General features: G+C 46.2%; 1 protein-coding gene across 2 annotated transcripts in view; it reads right to left on the bottom strand.

Annotated features, from left to right (window-relative positions):
• The window catches only part of ACAP3 (ArfGAP with coiled-coil, ankyrin repeat and PH domains 3), a 93,360-nt gene that overhangs the window by 16,967 nt on the left and 52,618 nt on the right, over nucleotides 1–23,775 (bottom strand). Inside the window, exons 7-24 of one of the 2 annotated variants that reach the window (XM_087878862.1) lie at nucleotides 23,203–23,247; nucleotides 22,076–22,171; nucleotides 21,128–21,202; nucleotides 20,149–20,160; nucleotides 14,591–14,703; nucleotides 13,377–13,428; nucleotides 12,479–12,579; nucleotides 11,156–11,267; nucleotides 10,348–10,556; nucleotides 9,458–9,527; nucleotides 7,997–8,091; nucleotides 6,796–7,010; nucleotides 6,361–6,459; nucleotides 5,648–5,749; nucleotides 3,497–3,589; nucleotides 2,744–2,964; nucleotides 1,947–2,056; nucleotides 184–294 (exon numbers count right to left, since the gene is read on the bottom strand). In XM_087878862.1, the coding sequence (XP_087734988.1) occupies nucleotides 184–294; nucleotides 1,947–2,056; nucleotides 2,744–2,964; nucleotides 3,497–3,589; nucleotides 5,648–5,749; nucleotides 6,361–6,459; nucleotides 6,796–7,010; nucleotides 7,997–8,091; nucleotides 9,458–9,527; nucleotides 10,348–10,556; nucleotides 11,156–11,267; nucleotides 12,479–12,579; nucleotides 13,377–13,428; nucleotides 14,591–14,703; nucleotides 20,149–20,160; nucleotides 21,128–21,202; nucleotides 22,076–22,171; nucleotides 23,203–23,247 (1,931 nt within the window). The remainder of the gene's footprint in view (nucleotides 1–183; nucleotides 295–1,946; nucleotides 2,057–2,743; nucleotides 2,965–3,496; nucleotides 3,590–5,647; nucleotides 5,750–6,360; nucleotides 6,460–6,795; nucleotides 7,011–7,996; nucleotides 8,092–9,457; nucleotides 9,528–10,347; nucleotides 10,557–11,155; nucleotides 11,268–12,478; nucleotides 12,580–13,376; nucleotides 13,429–14,590; nucleotides 14,704–20,148; nucleotides 20,161–21,127; nucleotides 21,203–22,075; nucleotides 22,172–23,202; nucleotides 23,248–23,775) is intronic. The other variant, XM_087878863.1, reaches the window with a different exon arrangement.

Genomic DNA, 23,775 nt, shown 5'->3' with positions numbered 1-23,775 from the left:
CCACAATTCTCTCTCTCTCTCTCTCTCTCTCTCTCTCTCTCTCTCTCTCTCTCTCTCTCTCTCTCTCTCTCTCTTTTTGGCTGTAACTGACCCAATCTATTCCTGGGGTGTTGAGTGTCCAGGTGAGCCCCTTCCAGCCCCCGACATGCTGTTCCTCTCCGATTGCAGGAAGGACACACTTACAAGGTCACGATGTCTGCATTCGCGGCCTGGACAGCGATGCTGAGGGGGTCCTGCCCGTCCTCGTCCACTGCGTGCTGATTGGCTCCTCTCTTTAGGAATAAGCAGACCTGGCTGCCAAATGTTGAAAGAGAAGAGGAAGAAAAAAAACGGAGAGAGGAAATGTAGGTCAGCCAAGAATACGCTGTGACGGAGAAAGAGAGTTTGAAGAGATGGGTGACACCAAGGTTAAGAAGCATGAAGGTGTCACATTAGACTTTCGCAGGAAGCTACTTTACACTGGATCAGTTCCTCTGTTTAGACTTTCCACCTTGGGTCAGATAACATCAGGAGTTGCTCTTCTAACCTGGGTCAGTAGCTTTGTTCTCAACCCCATTTACCCACAGGTCCTATTGTTGGCACGTGCCTAGGTCTCGCTCCAGTGGCTTGAAAACCAGACTGGTGGGATATCCCATCTGTTGCTCCTCAGACCTTCCCGAGAGAATCTGTTCTGCAGCCCCGGCAAAAAGTTTCTCTCTCACTTCAGGCTAACAAGTCTGTCCGGCCGGAAGATGAATAGTTGTTGCCACATCTATTCATCTCCGCCCCCTGCCTTTTATCCCGAGAGCTAGGGTGGGGCTTCGCTGGCAGCGGTGGCTTTTACGTCCCAAGGACTGGCCCATTGATTTCCACTGCTCTCCTCTCCTCTGCTTTCTGCGCATCAGGCACTGGACCCAGCTGTTCCTCCTCTTCGTCATCAGCCACCTCTAGACCTGGGGGCTGTTGACTCTCCATCTGAGGGGTGACAGACGGCCAAGGCTCCACCTCTTTCTCTCTCTCTCTCTCTGACAGCTCCATTCCCTCTTCCCCCTCGGAGCTCTCAGGTTGCCTTGATGCTGACCCTGACTTCCATGCCTCCTCCTCCTCTGATTCAGCTGCTGGAGGGCCCGTCAGCAGCCTATGAAGTTAGTAGCTGATTCCGACAGCTACTGTCGGCTGGTGTGGTGCTGCACCAGCAGCCCGTGCAGTTGGCACTCGAATCAGACAATGAGGAGGCTGGAGAAGATGTGGTGCCAGAGGCGGGGATTCAGCCAGGGCCTTCAGAACCTCCAGAAGCTCCCATAAGTGAAGAGGAAGAAGAGGAGGAGCCTTTTCTCGATGCACGAGCACGCAGAGCTGCGAAAGGGCAAGAGTGGCTCCTCGGGAGGAGGTCTCCTCGAGAGTAAGGCTTGGGGCTAATTGGCCACTCCCCTAGCCTATTTAAGGAAGGACGACGACTGAGGCAATTTGCAGGGAACAACTTCGTTCACTCTTCTTCGTGTCTTGATTCGGCTCTTGTTTCTCTTTTATCAGTTTTCCTGCAAATTGCTTCTGGGCATTCTACCAACCACAGTTAGTTTACAGTTATCTGAAATATTGTGCCTCAGAATTGATTTATTATTCTTTGGATTCTTGTCGGCTGTTAATGAAGTTAAATTAACAGCCTTTGTTCAGAAAAGACTGGTTTAAATTAGTAAACTAAGGTTTGTACGGACTTTGTGTGTGCTGCGTTCTTTGGGGTCCTAGCTGGGGCAGAACAGCTGGCGGCCGACAGCCCACAATAGAATCAAGAGCACAAATGGTGTCTCCGGGCAGAGTCACAACTGCAAACAGCCGTTAACTTCCCCAGGGTTCAGAATTTTTAACTACCACTTTCTTTTCTTTTCTTTTCTTTTCTTTTCTTTTCTTTTCTTTTCTTTTTTTTTGTTTTTTTTTTTTGGTAGCTGGAGGCACAGCAGGGGACTTACCCAGTGTGGCCCAAATATGTGGCGTGATGCAAAGGTGCCCTCCCTCGGATATCTCTTTGGTTAACGTCTGCCCCGTTCTGGAGCAAAAATTCACAAGCTATTAGTGAGCCCTGAAAGAAGCAGAGAAAGAGAAGTTAGGGTTTCGGAGTCTTAGACTTCTCTTACATTATACAGGCAGTCCTCGACTTAACGACAGTTCATTTAGTGACCGTTGAAAGTTGCACAGCACTGAAATAAGCGACTTACGATCGTCTTTCACACTTAACGGCCGTCGCCGCCTCCCCAATGGTGGTCGTGAACAAAAATTCAGCGACTTGGCAACTGACTCAGATTTCACGACGGTTGTAGTTTCCCGGGGGAGGGGATTTGACGTGATCCCCTTTTGCAGCCTTCTGACAAGCAAAGTCAACGGGGAAGCCAGATTCACTTAACAACCATGTGACTCACTTAACAACCGCAGCGATTACCCTTAACAACTGAGGTCATAAACTCGCTGAACAAATGTCTCACTAGCCACAGAAATTTTGGGCTCCGTTGTGGTCGTAAAGTCGAGGATTATTTATATATCGTAGCTTTAAGGAGGAAGTCCTTCCCCTCCTGCTCCAAATTTGGAGATCCGCTTGGGATTCCCCTCCATCCGAGTAGATCCTTTGGCCTACGCTTAGTGGGAGGCGGTGAAATCTAGCTGGCGCTGACGGAGACCACTTAATGGCACACAAGACCCGTCGGTCAGACCCGCTTTGCCCCGATGGAGCAATCTCGAAACTTGGCCCGGCGACAGGGTGGGTATCGCTCACCCCCATGACAGCCTGGATCAGCGGGGTTTTGTTCTCATCCTCTTCGTTCACCCAGTTGACGTTGGCGCCGTGGGCCAGGGCCTCCGCCATGACGGGTAGGTTCCTGGCCCTCGAAGCCTTGTAAACAAGCAATCCGGGATGCAGTTCCCTCAAGTCTTCCAAATCGGAAGCCTCCTGCTCAATTTCGACTTCCCCGCTGGATTCTTCCGACACTTCGCACTCTGCAGGGAGGAAGAGGAAGGGAATGAGAAACCATTTATGGGGAGGTTCTCAAGTCAGTCATCCAGGTCATGGTTGTCCCAAAACTGCTATTGTGTTTTTTTTTTTCCAAAAGCCAACTGGACTTTTAGTTTTTTTTCCTTGAAGACATTTCACTTCCCATCCAAGAAGCTTCTTCAATTCTGTAGAAGCTTCTTGGAGGAGAAGCGAAACGTCTTCAAGGAAAAACAAAAGTCAGGTTGCCTTTTGAAAAAAAAAAAAAGCAGCTTTGGAAAAATGGGGGCCGACGACAAAGACCTCTGGAAGCATTGATACCGAAACTTTTATCTTCCCAGCGAGATTATGACGACTTTGCTACGTGAGTTATTCAGCTAGCCACTGTGACCGATAGTGATAGAAGCTTATCTCTCTTCCCTGATCTCAGGTCGGCGGCCACAACGGATGCGGTAGCGGAATTCTACGGCGGCTGCGCTCTGCATTGGGCAAAGGCAGAAATTCCTGCGGCCCATCTCCCTCTCTGGCTGAAGATCTCACCTTCTTCTGTGACACTATCAACCACCGAGCCAAACACCAAGACGTCTGTGCTCCCATCAGTGCTACCACCCAGTCCACTGTCACTGCTCAGACCTATGGGATCAAAGGAGGAACCAGGTAAATATTTAATATAATAAGTACCATAAACTACCGGTTTTTCCCTGTGTTGGTTGCTCGAGCTTTCTGCCCTTCTCTTTTTTCTGGTTGCCCATCTTTTATGGACGTTTATTTTGATTGATTGATTCATTCATTCATTCATTCATTCATTTTATTTTTCAAGCATGTTGTCAGCACTTCAACCTGCATTTACTCTAGTGCTGACATAAGAAGGAGAAGAGAGGGCAGCTGGCAAGAGGACGCTTGACTTCTCACCTACTTATTTTCCTTGAAGTTAATATCCCCTAGGAGATGAGATGGGAGGGGGACATTCCTGGGAGCTGAAATAGTAGATATGGGGAGAGTGATTTGGAAGAGGGCCAATGAGACGCAGAGAATTGGGGAACAGAAAGGGAAGGTTTGGGGTCAGGAAGTCAGAGTTGGCTACATCACAATCGGGGACAGATTGTCATGCTTAATAAAATGAAAGATTTTACCGAAGACTATTCGTTTAGAAATGCAATTTATTTTATTTGAGATGACATCGAAACCTGACACATGTATAAGATTACAGATATAAGTATAAACATGGATATGAATACAGGATAAGGATACGAATAAAAGAAAACATTAGGACAGGGACGGAAGGCACACTGGTACGCTTATGCACAAACCCCTTTACAGACCTCTTAGGAATGGGGCAAGGTCGACATTAGACAGTCTAAGGTTAAAGTTTTGGGGGTTCGGGGAAGAAACCACAGAATCAGGTAGTGCATTCCAGGCATTGACCACTCGGTTGCTGAAGTCGTATTTTCTGCAATCGAGTTTGAAGCGGTTTACCTTGAGTTTGTATCCATTGTGTGCTCGTGTATTTTTGCGGTTGAAGCTGAAGTAGTCATTGACAGGTAGGACATTGTGGCAGTTAATTTTATGTACTACGCTTAGGTCAGACAGAAGGCGGCATAGTTCTAAGTTGTCTAAGCCCAAAATTTCCAGTCTGGTGGCATAAGGTATTTTGTTGCGAGCAGAGGAGTGGAGGACTCTTCTTGTGAAATATCTCTGGACTCGCTCGATTGTATTAATGTCCGATATGCAGTGCGGGTTCCAGGCAGATGAGCTGTATTCGAGAATTGGTCTGGCAAAGGTGTTGTATGCTCTTGTTAGCAGTACAATATTACCGGAGAAGAAGAAGTTCTCCACATCTGCCCTAAAGAGTCTCTCTACCTCTTTCCTGAAACATTTTCCTTCCCCCACCACTGCCCCACCAATCTTTTCCAAATTCCTCCACGCCTACACGTTTCGTTTGAAACTCCTTACCACGGGTGCGATTTTGTTTCTGGAAGGATTTCTAGATTGTGTTTAAAACGTGGGTGCCTGGGAGCTTCATTAAAAGGAACCAGGCAGGTGAACAATCCCTAAACAATGATTCTTAGCAGAGAGAAGGAGGAACAGGGGAAAGCCAGAAAGATAACAGGTTAACAAGAATCGGAAGGGACCTTGTAGGTCATCTAGTCCAACCCTCCCGGACTCTACACCATTTTTGACAGAAAGGAAAGAGATACAATCAGGGACACAATATAGAACGATGCTTGGTTTGTCCTTTTCAATCGGTGAATGAGCGATGGGTGGGCCATTGTTATCCCCTCCCCTTAAGGGACTTCCTTAATAATAGGGACAGGGACCAATGAGTGAAGAGAGAAATCTGCCAAAAGAACGAAGTTTTGTCCCACAGGGAAATCTCAGCGGAGAAACATGCCGACTTTAATCCCGATTATAATGACTACAGTTCCACTTAACTTCAATCAAACTGGGTTTCTGTCCTGATTCCCCCTTCACTTCTCTGGGTTGCACCTGCCCATTTTGGCACATTTCAAAGACCAGGCTTGTTTCTCATCAGCCAAATACCTGTCCAAAGTCAGGTATTTCTGGCAAGATGGATCTCGGGGGCCTTAGAGCCTCTTGCTTTGAGGTTGCCAGATATATAGTACGATATTAGATATCCATGGTGACAAAACCAGACAACACTTGCCCTCTAGTCATGTTCTACAGCCTTACCTCCGTCCAGGAGAAACGGTGAACCGCTACCTCCAGGGCCATTGCTGGTCTCACTCCACGGGCTGGCTCCCATGGGCTGTTGAGTTGACGCCTGGTTCCCACCTGAGGAGAAGGAGGTCAGAAACAGGGGTGAAATGCTACCAGTTCGCTCCAATTCGGGCGAACCTATAGTGATAAAATGCTTCGAAACGTGCCACACAATTGTTAGAACCTTTTAAAAACTTTTTTAAAGCATTTTTTTTTAACTACCGGTTTGGGTGAATAGGTAGTAAAAAATACTTTAAAAAGTTAAAAAAAAAAAAAAGTTGGCCACGTCCACCCACCACCAAGCCACGCCCACAGAACCGATAGCAAAAAAATTTTTGCATTTCACCACTGATCAGAAACATGACAATGTGCAGACAGACAGAGCCCATTTTCACAGTATTGCAATTTATATACTTTTTTTAAAAAAAAAATGCATCGAAGGAGATTTTGTTCTTCACACGGAGGGAGAAAAATGGAATTTGGGGAGAGGGGAGCAAGAAAGTTAACCGGCTGCTGAAATCCGGCACGAAACAAGAGAGAAGGGAGGGGAAACCCAGCTGTTGAATTTGAGAAAGCCCAGAAAAAAAAATCAACGTTTCTCCCTTTAATCGCCTTCCTCTCGTAGCGGAGTTTGGATCTACTACAGCTGTGTGAGGAGAGATCACAGATCAATGTACCAGACTTACTGCGTGGTCCAGCTCCTGTGTCAAAGTACGAGAAGAGGGAATCCAGTTCGTCAGGACAAAAGAGGGAATCTCGCCGGAACTTCCTTTCCAAAGTGGCGGCTGTTTGAAAAATAACTTTTATTACTACCGTGTTTCCCTGAGGCCCGTTTTTGCTCAGGAGGCTGCAGGGAGGCCTAGAAGGCCCAAAACGGGGCACGGAGGAGGCTGAGTGCTGCCTGTCACGTCCCCTGGCCACACCCACCATGGCCACGCCCACCCAGCATCACCCATTAGGGCAGAGAACCGATCGTTAAATTATTTGAATCCCACCACTGATGAAATCAATATATTTTTTTTTATAATCACGTTTTCCCACCCCTCTCTCTAAGAGATATCAGGAAAAAGCCCCACCGTCTGAATTCCTCCATCAAGCTCTCCTGAGGTGGATCCCCCTACCTGAAGAGTGAGCAGCCGGTGACGCATTTCCCGCCTCGTGCCGATACTTCCTACGAGTCGTGGGTGCTTTCGTGGTGCTGTTGCACCTCTGGCATTTCTTCACGCTCCAGCGACGGGGCTTCTGCTCGTTGTCGGCCAGGGGTTCTCCAGAAGGTAGCTTCTTCAGAAACTTCTTCTCCACGTATTTGACTTTGATCCATGCTTCTTTGTCCTGCCTGCCAGGAAACCCGTTTCTCGTGCCATTCAAAGTCTTGAGTTTGCACACCCCGCACGCCCGACTTATTAAATACTGATCATAGTTAGGGATTTTAATCTCTTTTTGGTCACTGGACATGGCGATTTATGGTTTGATATATATCCCAACAGAGGTGGTGTTCAGCCGGTTCAGCCCGGTTCGCCTGAACCGGGAACGGAAATCGGAGATGGGCCCGTCCCACCTGTCCTGGCTCTATGCCATCCTATTTAAGCATGTTTTTGAGGCCGGGCACATGCGTGGAAGGCAGGCGTGCACGCAAATGTGCACGAAGCGAGCATGCGCGGCGAACCGGTAGTAACTTAATGTGAAACTTATTGCTGTACCCCAGGAAAACAGCTTAATCTGTTAACCGGCTTATGCGTGTCATCTGAACACAGCAACAGCACAAATAGTCCACAACTTACCACCGTTCCTTTAGTGACCGTTCAAAGTTACAATGGCACTGAAAAAAGTGACTTATAGCCATTTTTCACACAGCGGTGGCAACATCCCCGCAACATGCGATCTAAATTCAGACCCCTGGCGACTGACTCGTATTTATGACGGGTTGCAGCGTCTTGGGGAGTCATGTGATCCCCTTTTGTGACCTTCTGACGAGCAAAGTCCATGGGGAAGCCAGATTCACTTAACAGCCGTTATTACTAACTTAACTGCAGTGATTCACTTAGCAACCACGGCAAGAAAGGTCGTAAAATGGGGCACAACTCGCTGAACAACTCTCTCGTTTAGCAAGGGAAATGTTGGGCTCAGTTGTGGTCATAAGACGAGGACTACCTCCGTATGAAGGAAAGGAAAGTTGGTTCGCTTACTCCCACAACAAACTGAGTTACTTAAAATACTGGTTTGGCTGTAAGCTGGAAGGCAGCCTTGCTTGCTAATTCACGTGGAAGCAGACATGGCGGAATTAAAACATGGGTAGCAGGGAGACACGGGAAAAAGTTTTACCTTGAGCTTCCAGCTGTCGGCTTTTTCAGCCCCATTTCCTCACACTGCGCCTCGTAGATCTGATTCATGGTAGCGTTGCCCAGCTCACACATCAGCTTTTGAACAACACATGAAAAAACAGAACGACGTGTGAATCAAAGTTGCTCTTTTCGGCTTCTCCATTTACATACAACACCCTGTTTCAAATCATATCATGGGGGCTTCTCAGTGATGATGCCCTCATTCTGGAACGGGTCCCCCCTGACAGAGGCCTACCTGGTGCCTGTCTTTGGTTGCAGGGCTGGTACTTTTCTGTCCAGTTCAAATCCAACACACTTAAATATACGATGCTAGTTCTTAAACTACGATTTTTCTCCTCAAAGCTGCAAGATTTAATGCAGTGGTTTTCAACCCTGGCACCTTGGAGAGGTGTGGACTTCAACTCCCAGAATTCCCTGGCTTCTTTAAGGTGCCAAGATGGAAAAACATTGCTTTAGAATAGAGTAGAATGGAATGGAATGGAATGGAATGGAATGGAATGGAATGGAATGGAATGGAATAGAATAGAATAGAATAGAATAGAACAGAACAGAACAGAACAGAACAGAACAAGGAAAAAATTGAATGAAATGGAATGGAATGGAACGGAACGGAACAGAACAGAACAAGAAAAAAATAGAATGGAATGGAATGGATAGCTTGACTCCCTCTTCTTTGGGGCAGCCCCTGAGATATTGGAAGACTGCTATCATGTCTCCCTTAGTCCTTCTCTTCATTAAACTAGACATACCCAGTTCCTGCAACCGTTCTTCAAATGTTTTAGCCTCCAGTCCCCTAATCCTCTTGGTTGCTCTTCTCTGCACTCTTTCTAGAGTCTCCACATCTTTTTTATCTTGTGGTGACCAAAACTGAATGCAATATTCCAAGTGTGGCCTTACTTCTTTTACTTTTTAAAAAAAATTTACTTTTTTATTTTTTAAGTGAATGCAAAACGGAGTGTCAGAAACATGGCCTTTTCTTCCTCAAGAGCATCTGTGCACTGTTGTTTTACTCAAGATGTGATTTGGACTCTCTTCCCCCCACCTCTTTTGACTACATCCAGGGGTGGGATTCTACCAGTTTGGACCGATTCAGGCGAACCGGTTCACTCTGACGATCAGCTGGGAGCAAACCGGTTCACTTCGACGATCAGCTTGGAGCGAACTGGTTCGCTCCGACGATCAGCTGGGAGCAAACCGGTTCGCTCCGACGATCAGGTCGGCCCGCCCCCTGCGCTTTACTTACCTTTATCTTCTCAGCTGATTGGCGCGGCAAAGCGGATTGCCGCGCCTCAGCTGTGTTACTCCCAAGTGGTAACACAGAAGCTTAGCATTTGTAACACTGCGAAGCGCGTGATCACCGAACTGGTTGTTAAACCGGCAGCATCCTACCACTGACTCCACCCTTTTAGCTAGTTTGGGGGGGGGGGGGGTTGGCCTTTACCTTCAATAATTCTGGCTCCCAAGAATCCAACGTGAGCGACCGCACCTTGGAGCAGTGAACTCCCAAGCTCCTGTAGGGCAAAGTGAAGAGAAGTGGTCAGCGCCCCCTGCTGCTAAGCCAAGTCAAATTGCAACTGACAATTCAACTGCTGCATTTGTTCTGAAATAACTGCCTCACATGGGCAGGAGAACAGCCTCCTGGGCCAGCTAAGAAGCTGGAAGTACTTCGATCTTCTTAGCACTCAAGGAGGCATTCATGAAAGTACCTGTGGGGTCCTTGGTCTCTCTGATCTTGGTGGTTTTCTTGCAGACGTTTCATTACCCAACTAGGTAACCTCATCAGTGTGAACTCTACAGTTCCTTAGACTGATGATGTTGCCTAGTTGGGTAATGAAATGTCTGCAAGAAAACCACCAACCTCAGAGAGCACCAAGGACCCCACAGTCCTCCTCCTCCTCCTCCTCCTCTCCTTCAACAAACCCCACTTCTTCCTTGTAGCACTGATGATGTTATCTAAATGGGTCATGAAACGTCTCCAACAAAACAACCATGTTCAGAGAGCAAAAAGGACCCCACAATCCTCCTCCTCTTCCCACTCCTACTCCTTCCCCCACTCCTCCTTCCACTCCTCCTCCTCCTCCTCCCCCCTGCAAATCCCATTCCCTTCTGGCACTGATGATGTTACCTAGTTGGGTAATGAAACGTCTGCAAGAAAACCACCAAGCTTAGAGAGCACCACAGTTCTCCTCTTCCTCCACTCTACACACCCCACTCCTTTCTAGCACTGATGATGTTACCTAGTTGGGTAATGAAACGTCTTCAAGAGAGCACCAAGGACCCCACAGTTGAATCCTGAGCTACAAATATTTTCTTATACAGTGTGGAAAATACCTGTGTATCCCTGAACATTCAATGCATAGTAAGATGCCCAAGTTGATGCTCGCCCACCGGGGATCGGCCTGCCCGCAGTCACAACACTGGTCATTGCCCGAGATACTCTGCACCCTCTGCAGGATCGTTTCCCCTTTCCCACTTCGGTCCCGGGAATCGGAGGCGGAATCGATACTGCTGGTCGAAGGGGAAGCTGTTCGATCCAATTTCTGGAGTGAGAGAAAAGCCGAAGATTGAAATATCAAGCAAAGATACGGCTTGTCAAGCATCCCTCAGGGGGGTTCCTTTGCTTTTTGATTTCTCTTAATTACAACCAAAAATATTTTGGTGTCATTTTCAAGGATAATCTGGAAGCTGATGGGATACAAATGCCTCCCATCGTTCTGGGGAAAAAAGCATGCCTCATATCTGTTTTCTAATTTCTAGGAAAATTTTATGAGTATGTGTCAGAATGTGCACAGTGTGACTATGTGAGACAACCCAGGAGCAAATACATTAAACAGAGGTTTGTATTTAAATTGTGGTTTTATCTACAAAGAATATATACATACACATACTTTAGTCAGACCTCAAACAATCAGCAATTACAGCACGGAAGCACACACGGAGAGAGAGATACGCCCCTAACAGGGCCTCTTCTTATTACAGTCTCTTAAAGCAATAGCGACCCAAAAACCTTGCTGACCCATTCCCAGCATTACATCATCGTAGCAGCTGGTCAGCTCTTAAATCTTGACCCCGACAGTATGTCTATGACAAATTTATGGGTACGACTCCTACAAGCCTTCTGGCTGACCGCTTTACTCACTTCAATGTAGCAGCTATCAGGGCTTTCCCGATAAGCGGAGGCTATGCTTGCTTGGACAGCCTGGATCCATGCTTGGCGCAGTTTCTCTGAATCGGCTTGTAACATGCAACTCCTGCAGTGGGAAAAACAAGAAGAAGCTGCTTACCAGAAGAAACAGAATCTGGTCCAGTGAGGTCCTCCTGTTCTCAACCCTTTTGACACCAGAAAATATTAATTTCCCCTTTGCTTATTATTTATCGATTACGGACGCTTGACTCAGCGGCAGCAAATTTGGAGGCAAACTAGGTTTTACTTGATGGTTAACGCCCACACCTTGCCCCTCCAAAACTGGGATTTGGAGCAGCGTGTGAATGGATCCCATAACGGCTTGGTTAACAAGCCGTGGTTAAACAAATCATGACTTGTTGTAACAAGCAAAGCCAGACAGAGTAAGGGAGAAGTCCACTGGACTCTAAAAGCATCCTTCTAACAAATTGTGTAAGGACTAAACCAGAATCAACATAGATAGAGGAACATCAGGGCTTATTTTAAGTGAGAACATGGTTTCTTGTTTAGATGGAGAAACTGTTTTGAAGCAGAAAAAACAGATATATGTATGTATATACAGTAGTGGCCAAAATTGTGAAAACCTTTTGGGAAAAGTGTATTTTTGAGGCTTGATGGCTAATAACACCACTTTTTTTTTTTTTGGAGTTTCAAGATAATCATATTCCACAGCTGGAATGGCCTGGGAATAGCCCAGACCTTAACCCAATTCAAAATCTATGGATTTTCTGATTAAAGAAACTTGTTAGAAGCGACCCAGCAATAAAACCCAGTTAATAGAAGCCATCCTTCAATCTTGGTTTCACCTTATATTGCAGAACTAAAAGACTTGGTTCACTCCATGGGAAGATGTTGTAAGGCCGTAATTCATGCTAAAGGTTACCCAACTAAGGATTAACTGACATGATAATCATTTTTGCATACTCGTTTTTTCTATGGGGATCATTTTGATATATCTCATTTTTTCTACCTGTTTCACTTTTCTTCTTTATACTGTAACTGCTATTCTAATAGCAAATCCTTCATAATAATTATTGCATTACATTCTTGATTAAATTATCTTTCCATTGATATATAATTTTATGGTACGACTCCCCAAAAAAGTGGTGTTATTAGCTAGTTTAAAAAATACATTTTTCCCAACAGGTCTCCACAATTCTGTCTCCCCTTCCCTTTCTCCTTCCTTTGCCTCTTTTCAAGACTGCTATTGACATGATGGAACAAATGACACAAGGATTTCCCCTCCCCCCCTCTTCTTCTAAGGAACCCGTAACTTACTTGGTGGGAGAGACCACTTCGAAACAAAACCTCCGTTCTATGTCCTCGCAAGGCTTGACTGTGCAAAGTCGGAGATCTTCCACCACCACTGTGAGTACATCCTGGAAGGGGAAGAAGGACAAAACATCTGTATTAAGGCTCCCTGCAACTGGATTTCCTATGGCTAATAACAGTAGCAGACGCTGAAAGAGTGTCCACTTATATAAATACTAGCTGGACTCCCGTGCTTCGCTATGAAATTATGTGATTGGGCTTGATAAATTGACACGTAATGCCTGAACTTAATGTAGAATGTGTAACTCTGTAGCATCAGAGTATGTTAATATAAGGCACCTGGCAGTTGGAACAGAGGGGGAGGTGAGCTTGGTTCTTTTTCTTTTCTACGTTTTACGTAGGGAAGTAGGGAATGTCCCAGCCCGCAGGCCAGATGAGTCATGTCCTGTCCATGCTCAGTTTAGCGAAGGGGTAGCATCAGAGCATGTTAATATAAGGCAACTGGCAGTTGGAACAGAGTTCTTTTCAGGTGGGGAGGGGGAGTAGAACATCTAACTCCTTAGCAACAGAGCATGTGAATATAATACTGTATCTGGAATAATAATGATCGGATGGTCATTTCGAAAAATCCTTTCTTAGCGAGCACTTAGAAGCCAAGAGGAACATATGTGCCAAATTTCAAGTTTGTAGGCTTTACCGTTCTGGAGATTTCGTGATGAGTGAGTGGTATTTGGCTTTTATAGATAGACAGATAGATAGATATTTTGTAATAGCTTCTGTTTGAGTCCAAACAGGCATGCCCCTCCCTCTATCCCCCTTCTAGATACAATAGAGTTTTTAAAGTCTTGTGAATCATTGCACCAATCAGCTCAGTTAACCCTGTCACTGAAAGTAAGGTACCAACCTTTAGCTTCTTCTGGTACACCAGCTGGCTATTTTGTATGGAAAACCACCTCCTGCAAAGAGAAAAAATAACAGTGGGGTGGGAGGGTGGGGGAAAAGGACAGGACAAAAACAGCTTGAAAGAGAACGGACAGGACCCTCTTGCCTTTCAGAATAAATGGGAGACTTGGAGAAGATTCTGAAAACGACAGCTAAAAGGCTTTTATTAGGGCAGCTGCGGTACAGTGTTGGCTTTGATAAACCGTTGTCACGTCCATTTAGCCTGGCCTTCCACAACCTGGTGTAATGGTAGGTGGAGGACAGGAACAAGAGCCACAGGCTCGGCAATAGCCAGATGAGCCAGCAGAAAGAATCTCAGAAGGCACCCTCCCTAGTTTCTTCAACTGTCAAAGGGGAGGGAGAGAGATATACTTTCGGACTTGCAAAATTCTGTTAATATACCCTTAAGTCAGAGCTAGTACTTCTGGGTTTGCTTCCATCATAAGGTCTTTACAAGCGATGAGGTGGCAATTTCTAGAACATCCTGGCAACCATCTGAGGGGGAACCAGGGTGGAGAAGAGTAACCTTGAATGGGTTCAACTTCAGTATTGATCTGGGCAGGGCAGGGAAGTGAAATGGACTAGATCCATGATGGCGAATCTATGGCACGTAGAGCCCTCTCTGCGGGCACGCGAGCTGTCGCCCAGCTCAGCTCCACTGCGCATGCACGTGCCTCCCGCTAGCCAGATGATTTTTTGGATGCACAGGGGGCGGCGTGCATGTGGGAGATGCATGCGCATCTACGGGTGTCACGTGTATCCGTGGGGCGAATGTAGGGGAGCGGCGCGCACATATCAGAAGTGCAGAAATGGGCCAATTTCCGGCCTCTGGAGCCCAGGGGGCGCTGTTTTCACCCTCCCAGAGGCTCAAGGAAAGCCTCCAGAGCCTGGGAAGGGCGAAAACGCCCCCCCCCCCGCTGTGGGGCAGTTTGCTAAAAAAAATTCAATCCCACCCTTGCGTGCATGTGTGGGGGGCATGCATTGCATTATGGGTGCCGGCACGAGCGCTGTTGCACAGGCTCGCTTTTGGTACAAGGAGAAAAAGTTTAGCCATCACTGGACTAGCCCGTAACAAGGGGGGGGGGATGATTTGACTTGGTTCTTTCCACCCTGGTTCTAAACAACCCCCAACCATCCACGATGCGTCAATTTCGGGGCCTCTTCCCGATAACTTACCGATTCCAGGTCTTGAATGCGTTGCTGGCTCTCTTGAAGAGGTATCCTTCCATCACTACTCCGTTGGGAGCATCGACGTTGAATTCCACTTTGGATTCATCGTAAGAGAAATCCTGAAGTACAGAGAGGAAGGGAAAAAACATGAGCCAGTGTTGGGACTGCTTGGATACAACAAAGCTATCCTAAATATCTTAACGCTAACGAGACTGTCTTGATTTGAGCAGGGGAAGTAGGATCGTAGCCAGAGATGGGCTTCACATACTGTAACAACCGGTTCGCCCAGCACCGGAAATGTGAGCGTGCACGGCACAGCAATTCGCTCGCTCGCACGCACCGTCCGCACATGCATGCAGCGTCAAAAACAGTGATATAGGACGGGATTGCGCCCCACAGGCCGCCACTACCGGATTGCCCGAACCGGCTGAATACCACCTCTCATCTGGATGAAAGTTGAGCCAGTCCATTAATGATGCAGACCGCAACCCTTTGGCCACGTTCATCCATTATGCTAAGCCATCATCGGATTTGTTTGGTTTTGGGTTAGTGAGGAAATTGGAAACCCCCCCAACCACAATTGCTGAGAATGGCCAGATGGGGGGGCGGGGGTAAATGCAATAATGGTAGCCGTAGTTGTATAATAAGTCTAAGACGATGGAAACAATAATGGTGAAAGGGGGGAAAAAACCTCCCCCCAAAACCAGGAAAATCCCAGCCTCACTCATTTTGCAAAAAATATTCCGTATGACTCTCTGTCAAAATGCATTTTAAAAAAAAAGACTCGGACGCCCCTTCCCTTTAAAAAAAAAAATGTTGATCTAATTAAGTGTGGGTTTATTTCAATAAATCCTAGTGAAGCCACGAGCCATCCAGATGTGCAAATCGGAAAGCCAGCAGAGGGCTTCGTGGTTCTTTTTAAGCCACATTGTGGCTTTGGTTTGGTTTATTTTTGTTTCAACGTATAAGATGTCTGTCCTACTTTAAAAACAGGGGCTGGAAAAGCAAACCATCTATAAATAAATTGAGAGCAAGTTAATATATATATATATGTATTTAGGGTCCATGTGTTGAGTGAATCCAGCCGTCCCACATTTGAAAACCGCAGTGTATGGCCTTGCCTAATGTGGTTACCCACCCAAACATGATTTATTCTAGAAACCATGGCTTAAAGCAATATGGGAACCCTGCTCAGTGTATGCTGTTGAAACACAGATTTTTCATTTTTATTTTTTGCAAATCTCTTATCTCAAAGCTTTAAAATTTCCTGGAAGACTGAAGCCAAAGCCCTTGATTTACGACCACAAGTGAGCCCAACATTTTGGGGGCAACTTAACAGTTGTTAAGTGAGTTTTGCCCCCATTTGACGATCCCTCTTGGCCAACGCTGTTAAGCGAATCGCTTCAGTTGTTACGTTAGTAGCACGGTTGTTAAGTGAACCTGGCTTCCCCGTGGACTTTACTCATCGGAAGGTCACCAAAAGGTTGATCACGCAACCCCGGGGCCACTGCGACCGTCATAAATATGAACCCCAGTTGCCGAGCACCCGAATTTTGGACACGTGACCAACGAGGACATTGCAACGGCCGTAAGTGTGAAAATCGGTCGCAAGTCCCTTTTCCCAGTGCCTTTGTGACTTCGAATGGTCGTTAAACGAGCTGTTGCACGCCAAGGACTATCTGTACATTCTTCCTTCCCACCGCTTCTTGCCTCTCCTTTCCGTCGCGGGGTTCATCCTCTTCCTTCGAGACGTTTATTCGTTTGTTGATTGAACGTATTCGCTGCCCGCTTCCCAACGAAAAGGCACCTTTGGCTTTGCAGAATAAAACCGGAGGCCGGAGCAACAGAAAGTTGCAAGGCAAGGCAAGGCAAGGAACCATTGGCTTGAAAGCTTTTCGCTCATTGGGAGCCGCACGGCCTCCGGCATGTACGGTTGCTAGGCAACAAAACCATCCTCTCTGCTTAGGACGAGTGCATCACACACACACAAGCACACATGCACATACGCACGCCCCCGCAAACGATAAAGCTGGCTCACTCCGGCTCGTGTCACATTAAAGAGAATCAAAGCAATATGACCGGTGTCTCCAATGCTCCCGAGGGGAGCTTGGAATCTCTTGGCGTTTTGACCAAGCCCTGACTTGTCTCTGGAATCGGATTTCTCCCCCCGTACGCATCACGGTGCTCTGATTGTAGCCATTTTAAAAAACCCAAAGAAAACCAAACTGCCCACAAACTCAGACGAGCAAGGAATGTAAAACTATCTATCTTGAGGAGCTGAGGAAGAAACAAACAAAAAACAAGCTTGATTGGACAGGAAGGCAGGGACTGTCCACTGCAGAAATGGAGAGGAGAAACCCAAAATTGCAGATAGTCCGGATCTACCACAAAAGGTCATAAAACACCCCTCAAGAATTGTGTTAAGAGCCTCTTTTTCCGAGTCCTTTTTTTCCCACTATGTCTGTCAGGTTTCAGTGTCGTCTCAAATAAAATTGCATTTCCAAACAAATAGTCTTTGATGAAATCTTTCATTTATTAAGCACGACAATCTGTCCCCGATTATATCGTAGCCAACACTGACTTCCTGACCCCAAACCTTCCCTTTCTGTTCCCCAATTCTCTGCGTCTCATTGGCCATCTTCCAAATCACTCTCCCCATATCTACTACTTTAGCTCCCAGGAATGTCCCCCTTCTCATCCCATCTCCTAGGGGATATTATCTTCAAGGAAAATAAGTAGGTGAAAAGTCAAGCGTCCTCTTGCCAGCTGCCCCCTCTTCTCCTCCTTATGTCAGCACTGGAACGAATGTAGTTTGGAGTGCTGACAATGTCATTAAATCACCGGCATTAAACATCCCGTTCCCCCAGCCTCGGCTGTTTCCAGTGCCTTCCTTTTCCTGTTCAATTTGAATTTATATAACAGTCTTGCATAGAGAAAGGTGGGTTTTTTTCCTCCTCTCCCCGACAATATTGGACAATTGTTTCTATGGAAACATCGAAGGCCAACGCAAAGAGATAGCAAATTCTAAGAGAGCGATCCGAGGATGGGGACGATGCAAAATTTAAGGAGAGGAACAGGAGGGGAAAAAAAAAAAGAGGGATCTCATTTTTGTGAGAGGGATCTTGGGAGTCCTAGTGGACAACCAATATTAAATAGGAGCCAGCCGTGTGCAGCAGCTGCCAAAAAAGCCAACTCAGTTCTGGGCTGCATCAACAGAGGGAATAGAATCAAGATCGCGTGAAGTGTTGAGACTGCTTTATAAGGCGTTGGTAAGGCCACACTTGGAATACGGTATCCAATTTTGGTCGCCACGATGTCGCTCGTGCCAGCTCAGCTCAAGTTTTCCCCGCATCAAAGGTTGCCAAAGATGCTCTCACCTCCTTTTTACGACCCACCTCTGCTTTTTCACCTGCTCAAAGTGTGTTTTCCGATCCCCCCCCCAAACCATGCCATCAATTTATAAAGGGGGGTGGAAATCCAACCGACTCAATTGCACTAATGCCCCTTCTATCGTTCCGAAACGCAAATCACGTCACGCGGTCTGCTGTTTTTTTTTGCAGCTCCAGCTGGAGAGGGCCAATCCTTTCCCAGCCTCCTCCTCCTCCTCCTCCCAACCCCGAGAGATGCTGTTTTCCCCTCTCTTTCCCCCTCCCCCCCCACAATCCTTTCCCTTACCAGAAGATACTCCAGTCTTCCAAAAATCTTCATGATGCCCCTGTTGTGCCGCATGTGGCTGGGCTCTGCCAAGCGTAGAAGCAAGTCACGCTCTCCAAACGGGCAATTTCTACATGGCCTTACTAAGCGAGGAGGGTTTTTTTTCCCCTCCTGCCTCCTCCTCTGTCCACCCACTCTCAACACACAGGCCGTGTGTGCTGAAAAACCTTTCTTATGTTGCTTTTATTATTATTATTTCCCACCCCCCTCCCTCCCTCCCTTGCTCGAAGTCCGGCCTGCACAAGAGACGCTGGGAGAGTGAACCCAAGTGCAGAGCTGGCCTGAGGACCACCTGCCCGTCGTCGTCGTCCCCCCCCTCAATCCTCCCCTTCAGGGCCCACGGCTTCCCTTTCAGAATCAATCAGCTTAGTGCATGAGCTCATTTCCATACAGCTGTCGCCTCTGGATGGAAGTGGGGAAAGCAGCGAAGGCAGAGAGGGCAGTTAAAACTATCTATCCATCTATCCATCCATCCATTATGTATCCTATCTATCTATCTAGCCATCCATCCATCAATCCATCCATTATGTATCCTATCTATCTACCTATCCATCCATCCATCCATCCATTATGTATCCTATCTATCTATCTATCTATCTATCTATCTATCTATATCTATCCATCCATCCATTATGTATCCTATCTATCTATCCATTCATCCATCCATCCATTATGTATCCTATCTATCTATCTATATCTATCTATCTATCTATCTATCCATCCATCCATCCATCCATCCATCCATCTATCCATTATGTATCCTATCTATCTATCTCTCTATCTCTCTATCTATCCATCCATCCATCCATTATGTATCCTATCCATCTATCCATCCATCCATTATGTATCCTATCTATCTATCTATCCATCCATCCATCAATCCATCCATTATGTATCCTATCTATCTACCTATCCATCCATCCATCCATCCATTATGTATCCTATCTATCTATCTATCTATCTATCTATCTATCTATCTATCTATATCTATCCATCCATCCATTATGTATCCTATCTATCTATCCATTCATCCATTCATCCATCCATCCATTATGTATCCTATCTATCTATCTATCTATCTATCTATCCATCCATCCATCCATCCATCCATCTATCCATTATGTATCCTATCTATCTATCTATCTATCTATCTATCTATCTATATCTATCCATCCATCCATTATGTATCCTATCTATCTATCCATTCATCCATTCATCCATCCATCCATTATGTATCCTATCTATCTATCTATCTATCTATCTATCTACCTACCTACCTACCTACCTACCTACCTACCTATCTATCATCTATCTATCTATCTATCTATCTATCTATCATCTATCTATCTATCTATCTATCTATCTATCTATCTATCTATCTATCTATCTCATGAATTCTCACACACCCCCAAAAGAACTTGGACCTTTCCTACCAAGGTTCACAACTCCTCACCACCACAAGCCCATAAGGTTAGTTACGCCGAAAGACTCAGGTTGCCCTCACCCAACCTGCTGACTAAATTTATTCATCTTTCCGAACTCACAAAATACACTAAGTTCATAAACTGACCACACAACGCTAGCCAACACCAACTACTGTGGTAACTCCGTGGTGACAACGCTACTGCATTTTGTTTAAATGATCCGATTAAGGCTGTTCTTTGAATTGGTCTCTCAAGTCGTTTAATGAACTTCCACCGCTAACGAGCCCCGTTGCTCAAACCCGAAACAATAAACTAAACCAGCATCCTGACCAAAGACCGAACAGGGCAAAGAATATGAGGCATTTCGATCATCTGAAATAAGTTCCACAAGCCAAACAAACAGAGAACACTTAACCTGGTACTCACCTGTAAAAGAGTCTGTGTGGAACATCGAAGAGGAGTGAGAAAACAGAAAAAGAAAATAAAACAGCGTTAAAAAACTCAAGGATGCAAAGGTGAATATTTAGGCGAAGGGTGCCCAACTGTGGCATCTTTAAAACTTGTGGACTTCAACTCCCAGAATTCCCCGGTCAGCATGGATTCTGGGAGTTGAAGTCCACAAGTCTTAAAAAAGAGGTTGGGCACTCTTGATTTAGGCCAGGGGTCTGCAAGGGGTCACTTAATACAACCATTTTTGGCCTCCCGAAACCCCGCCCTGCGCATCCCGTTTTTGTGAAAAGCGGGCCTGTTTTTTGCAAAAATGGGACACGTGGAGGGTTTGGGAGGCCTGCAGAATGCTCCTGGGGGCTGGGGAGGGCAAAAATGGGATGCGGAGAGGGTTTGAGAGGCCTGCAGAGTGCTCCTGAGGGCTGAGGAGGGCAAAAACTTTTTTTGTTTGTTTTCTTCTTCGAAATCTTGGTGTGTCTTATACTCCGAAAAATATATTTTATAGTCCGAAAAATACGGGTATATCATAGAGCATGGCTGGCCCGGGAATTGTGGGATTTGAAGTCCACAGGTCGTAAAGCCTGTTGCAAAGGCATAGAACTGTCTACATTTTTACATTTTTTATGGACGGGAGGCTGAATGGAGAACGTCAATTTTTTTGACCTAAACTGAACCATTCTGAATATATTGGGACGACAAAGAAAGTTTATTTTTTCCCTGGTGAAAAGTGACGACCCCTCTTGTTTGAAAGGGGATTCTAGTTCAGGAGAGAAAGCCGACACCTTTTCCTACCCGAGCATGATCCGATTTATCCAGCCAGATGCCTGGGTCTGAGACGAGAGAAGCCACAGAGTTTTTATGCCATGCTTCGCTGCATTTCTTCGAGGCACCGGGGCTGATTATTTTTGAAAGCAGGATGCTGCATCTCCGCTTGTGTGACTCGGGGATTCAGACTCACCCGTTGCTGAATAAGGGCGTGCTTATGCTCCATTTCCCTCTTCTCCACAGCCGAGTCGATCACCAACTGGTCCAGCTTCAAGGGGGAGAATGAGAAGAGACGTTAAGGCACAAGGCGACAGACTTATTTTCTGCGCTCTCGGTTTCTCCCTCTGAGGCCGAAGAGAACTCTCTTTTCCCCAATGGAGATTTTATGGGTCTCCTAATTGTTCTGACCTAGGCTTCCCAAGAGCATGAAGCAGACTCCTTGTCCCGAAAAAAACCCCCTTTTTATTAAGTTACTGTGAATTCCTCTCATTCACATCCAGCAAAGTCTTTCAAGAGAGAATTGACAGTCGCAGACCTTATCTGGCTTGGAGAGCTGCCAGGCCGATATCTTCAGAACTTGGCGAGGAGTCTCTGAGAGTCACGAACCAATTAAGCAAACTAATTGTCTCCTGCAAACTCCCCTCCCCTTTTGTTCCTCTTTTATTCCCTCTGGGAGGGGCCATTCATCGTCCACCTGTGGCTTTACTCCTGAGTCGACCCTTGTTCCTTAGCTGTTCCCTTCTCCTGGCAGCTCTGCGCATGCACACACTGGGAACAGGCTCCAGCTGTTCTTCTGCCCCACTGATGTCCGACTCCAAAGGCAGCTGACAATTGTCAGACGGCCCTGGCCCCCTCTCTGCCTCCAACGCAGAGCCCTCGTCAGAGCCCTCCCCAGACTCCAGGGCTGGCCCATGTTCTTCCCCAACCTTCTCACTGTCCGAATCTGCTGCCAGCTCCACTGGCCACTGGTGGGCCACAACACTAATGTTCTTTCCTTCCACAACCCTCTTTTGGTCTTTGTTCCCTTCACCTTTCTCCCACCTTTGACACACTCTTATTCCTCCCCGTCTCCTTTCCTCTGGTTTTGGTTTTCTACAATTTCGCAGACACACACCCACGAAAGACTCCATTGCTTCCTCACCTCAGTGGCTAGTTTCTTCATGTACGGATCCAATTCGTGCAGGAGGCTGTAACCTTGCTGGAAAAAGGTGTATTGGGCGTGCATAAAAGAGAGCATCTGGAAGGAAGACAGGAGGAAATCCTTTCATGACCCAGTCCTATGTCACCTGTGGCCCTTTGGGGCCCTTCTGTGTACCTGAGACCTTCTCTGTATATGGAAGAAACGAAGAGGCCTCTTCCAAGATGGATTAAAAGAGGCATCTGCCTTTCTCTGAGGGGGGGAAAGGGAGACCTCTCTCTTAAAATGAGGCTGAAATAAGATTTCCCTCCAGGACATCCTTCTTCTCAGAGAAGGCAACCCAAACCATTTATCTCCTGCTATTTGTGGGAGAAATTTAACCTGGTTTACAGCATCCCCACTGACCAACCCTTCATCATCATTTGTAGCTTACCGTATTTTTCAGAATATAAGATGCACTTTTTTGTCTCCCAAAAGGGGGTGAAAATGTCTGTGAATTTATAGACTGAATATTAGCAAAGCCCCGCTCACCTGGCAGCTGTTTTTTGGCCTCCGCACGCCCTGTTTTGGGGTCTATTTTTGACCCGTTTTCAAGGCTTTTTTGGGCCAATTTTTTGAAAAAAATGGCCTGAAAAAAGCCTCAAAAATGGGCCAAAAAAAGTCTCCAAAATGGGCTGAAAAAAAGCCTCAGAAACAGGCTGAAAAAAACCGAAAAAATGGGCCGAAAAAAGCCTCAAAAGGGGGCTGAAAAAAGCCTAGAAAATGAGCAGAAAAAAGCCTCAAAAATAGGCCGAAAGAGCCTCCAAAACAGGCCGAAAAAAGCCTCAGAAACAGGCCGAAAAAAGCCTCAAAAAGGGGCCGAAAAAAGCGTCAGAAAGGGGCTGAAAAAAGCCTAGAAAACAGGCAGAAAAGAGCCTTGAAAATGGGCCAAAAAAAGGCTGGAAAAGACCAGAAAAAAAGCCCAAAAACGGGGCCCGCGGAGGCCAAAAACTATTTTTTTTGTTGATTTCCTCTTCTAAATTTAGGTGCACTTTATAGTCAGGTGCATCTTATAGTCCAAAAAATACGGTAGTTGTGGAGAGTGGGGGTGGGGGGAGCAAGAAGGACAAAGAAATGAATAAAATTCTTACGGCATCCAGAATTTCAAATTTCTTCTTGGCCTGGAGAACATTGATCTGTAACGAAAGAAAGATGGGTGAAGCTAAATTTCACGGCTAACAAATCTGAAATAAACCAGAAGATGGCTCACTCTATCAATTAAAAATTCTAATACCCCATCTGTAAAATAGAAACGCGCTTCAACGTTTTTCACTGTACCATCTTGGATGGATGCTCATAATAAACAGAACAGGACGAGGCAAAAGCGGCAGGATTCTACATGAACATTTTATGGCCAGATTCGTAGGACCTCCTGGCTTTGCAGAAATGTGAAGCGGGGGGAGAAACCTACTCCCCCACACCCCAAACCACGCTAAAAACAATGTTCAGAGCATAGTCTTGAACAAATATTTCTATGTCGCGACATTTTATGACAAATCCCAAAATGTGACTTGTTCAATTCAAAGTGATTGATTCCATTTGGAAAATCCATCCAAATTCACAATTGAAACTGATATGGAAAACTGAACCGATCCCGGCATTTGACTCTCTGCACTGGTGCTGAACGGGTTCAGGAAAAAGCTGGTTCTCTGAACACAAGGAAG

Source organism: Pantherophis guttatus, chromosome 15, assembly GCF_059756535.1.
Source record: "Pantherophis guttatus breed Tessera chromosome 15, ASM5975653v1, whole genome shotgun sequence".
Taxonomy (NCBI): domain Eukaryota; kingdom Metazoa; phylum Chordata; class Lepidosauria; order Squamata; family Colubridae; genus Pantherophis; species Pantherophis guttatus.
This window is presented reverse-complemented; position numbering and strand designations above follow the sequence as displayed.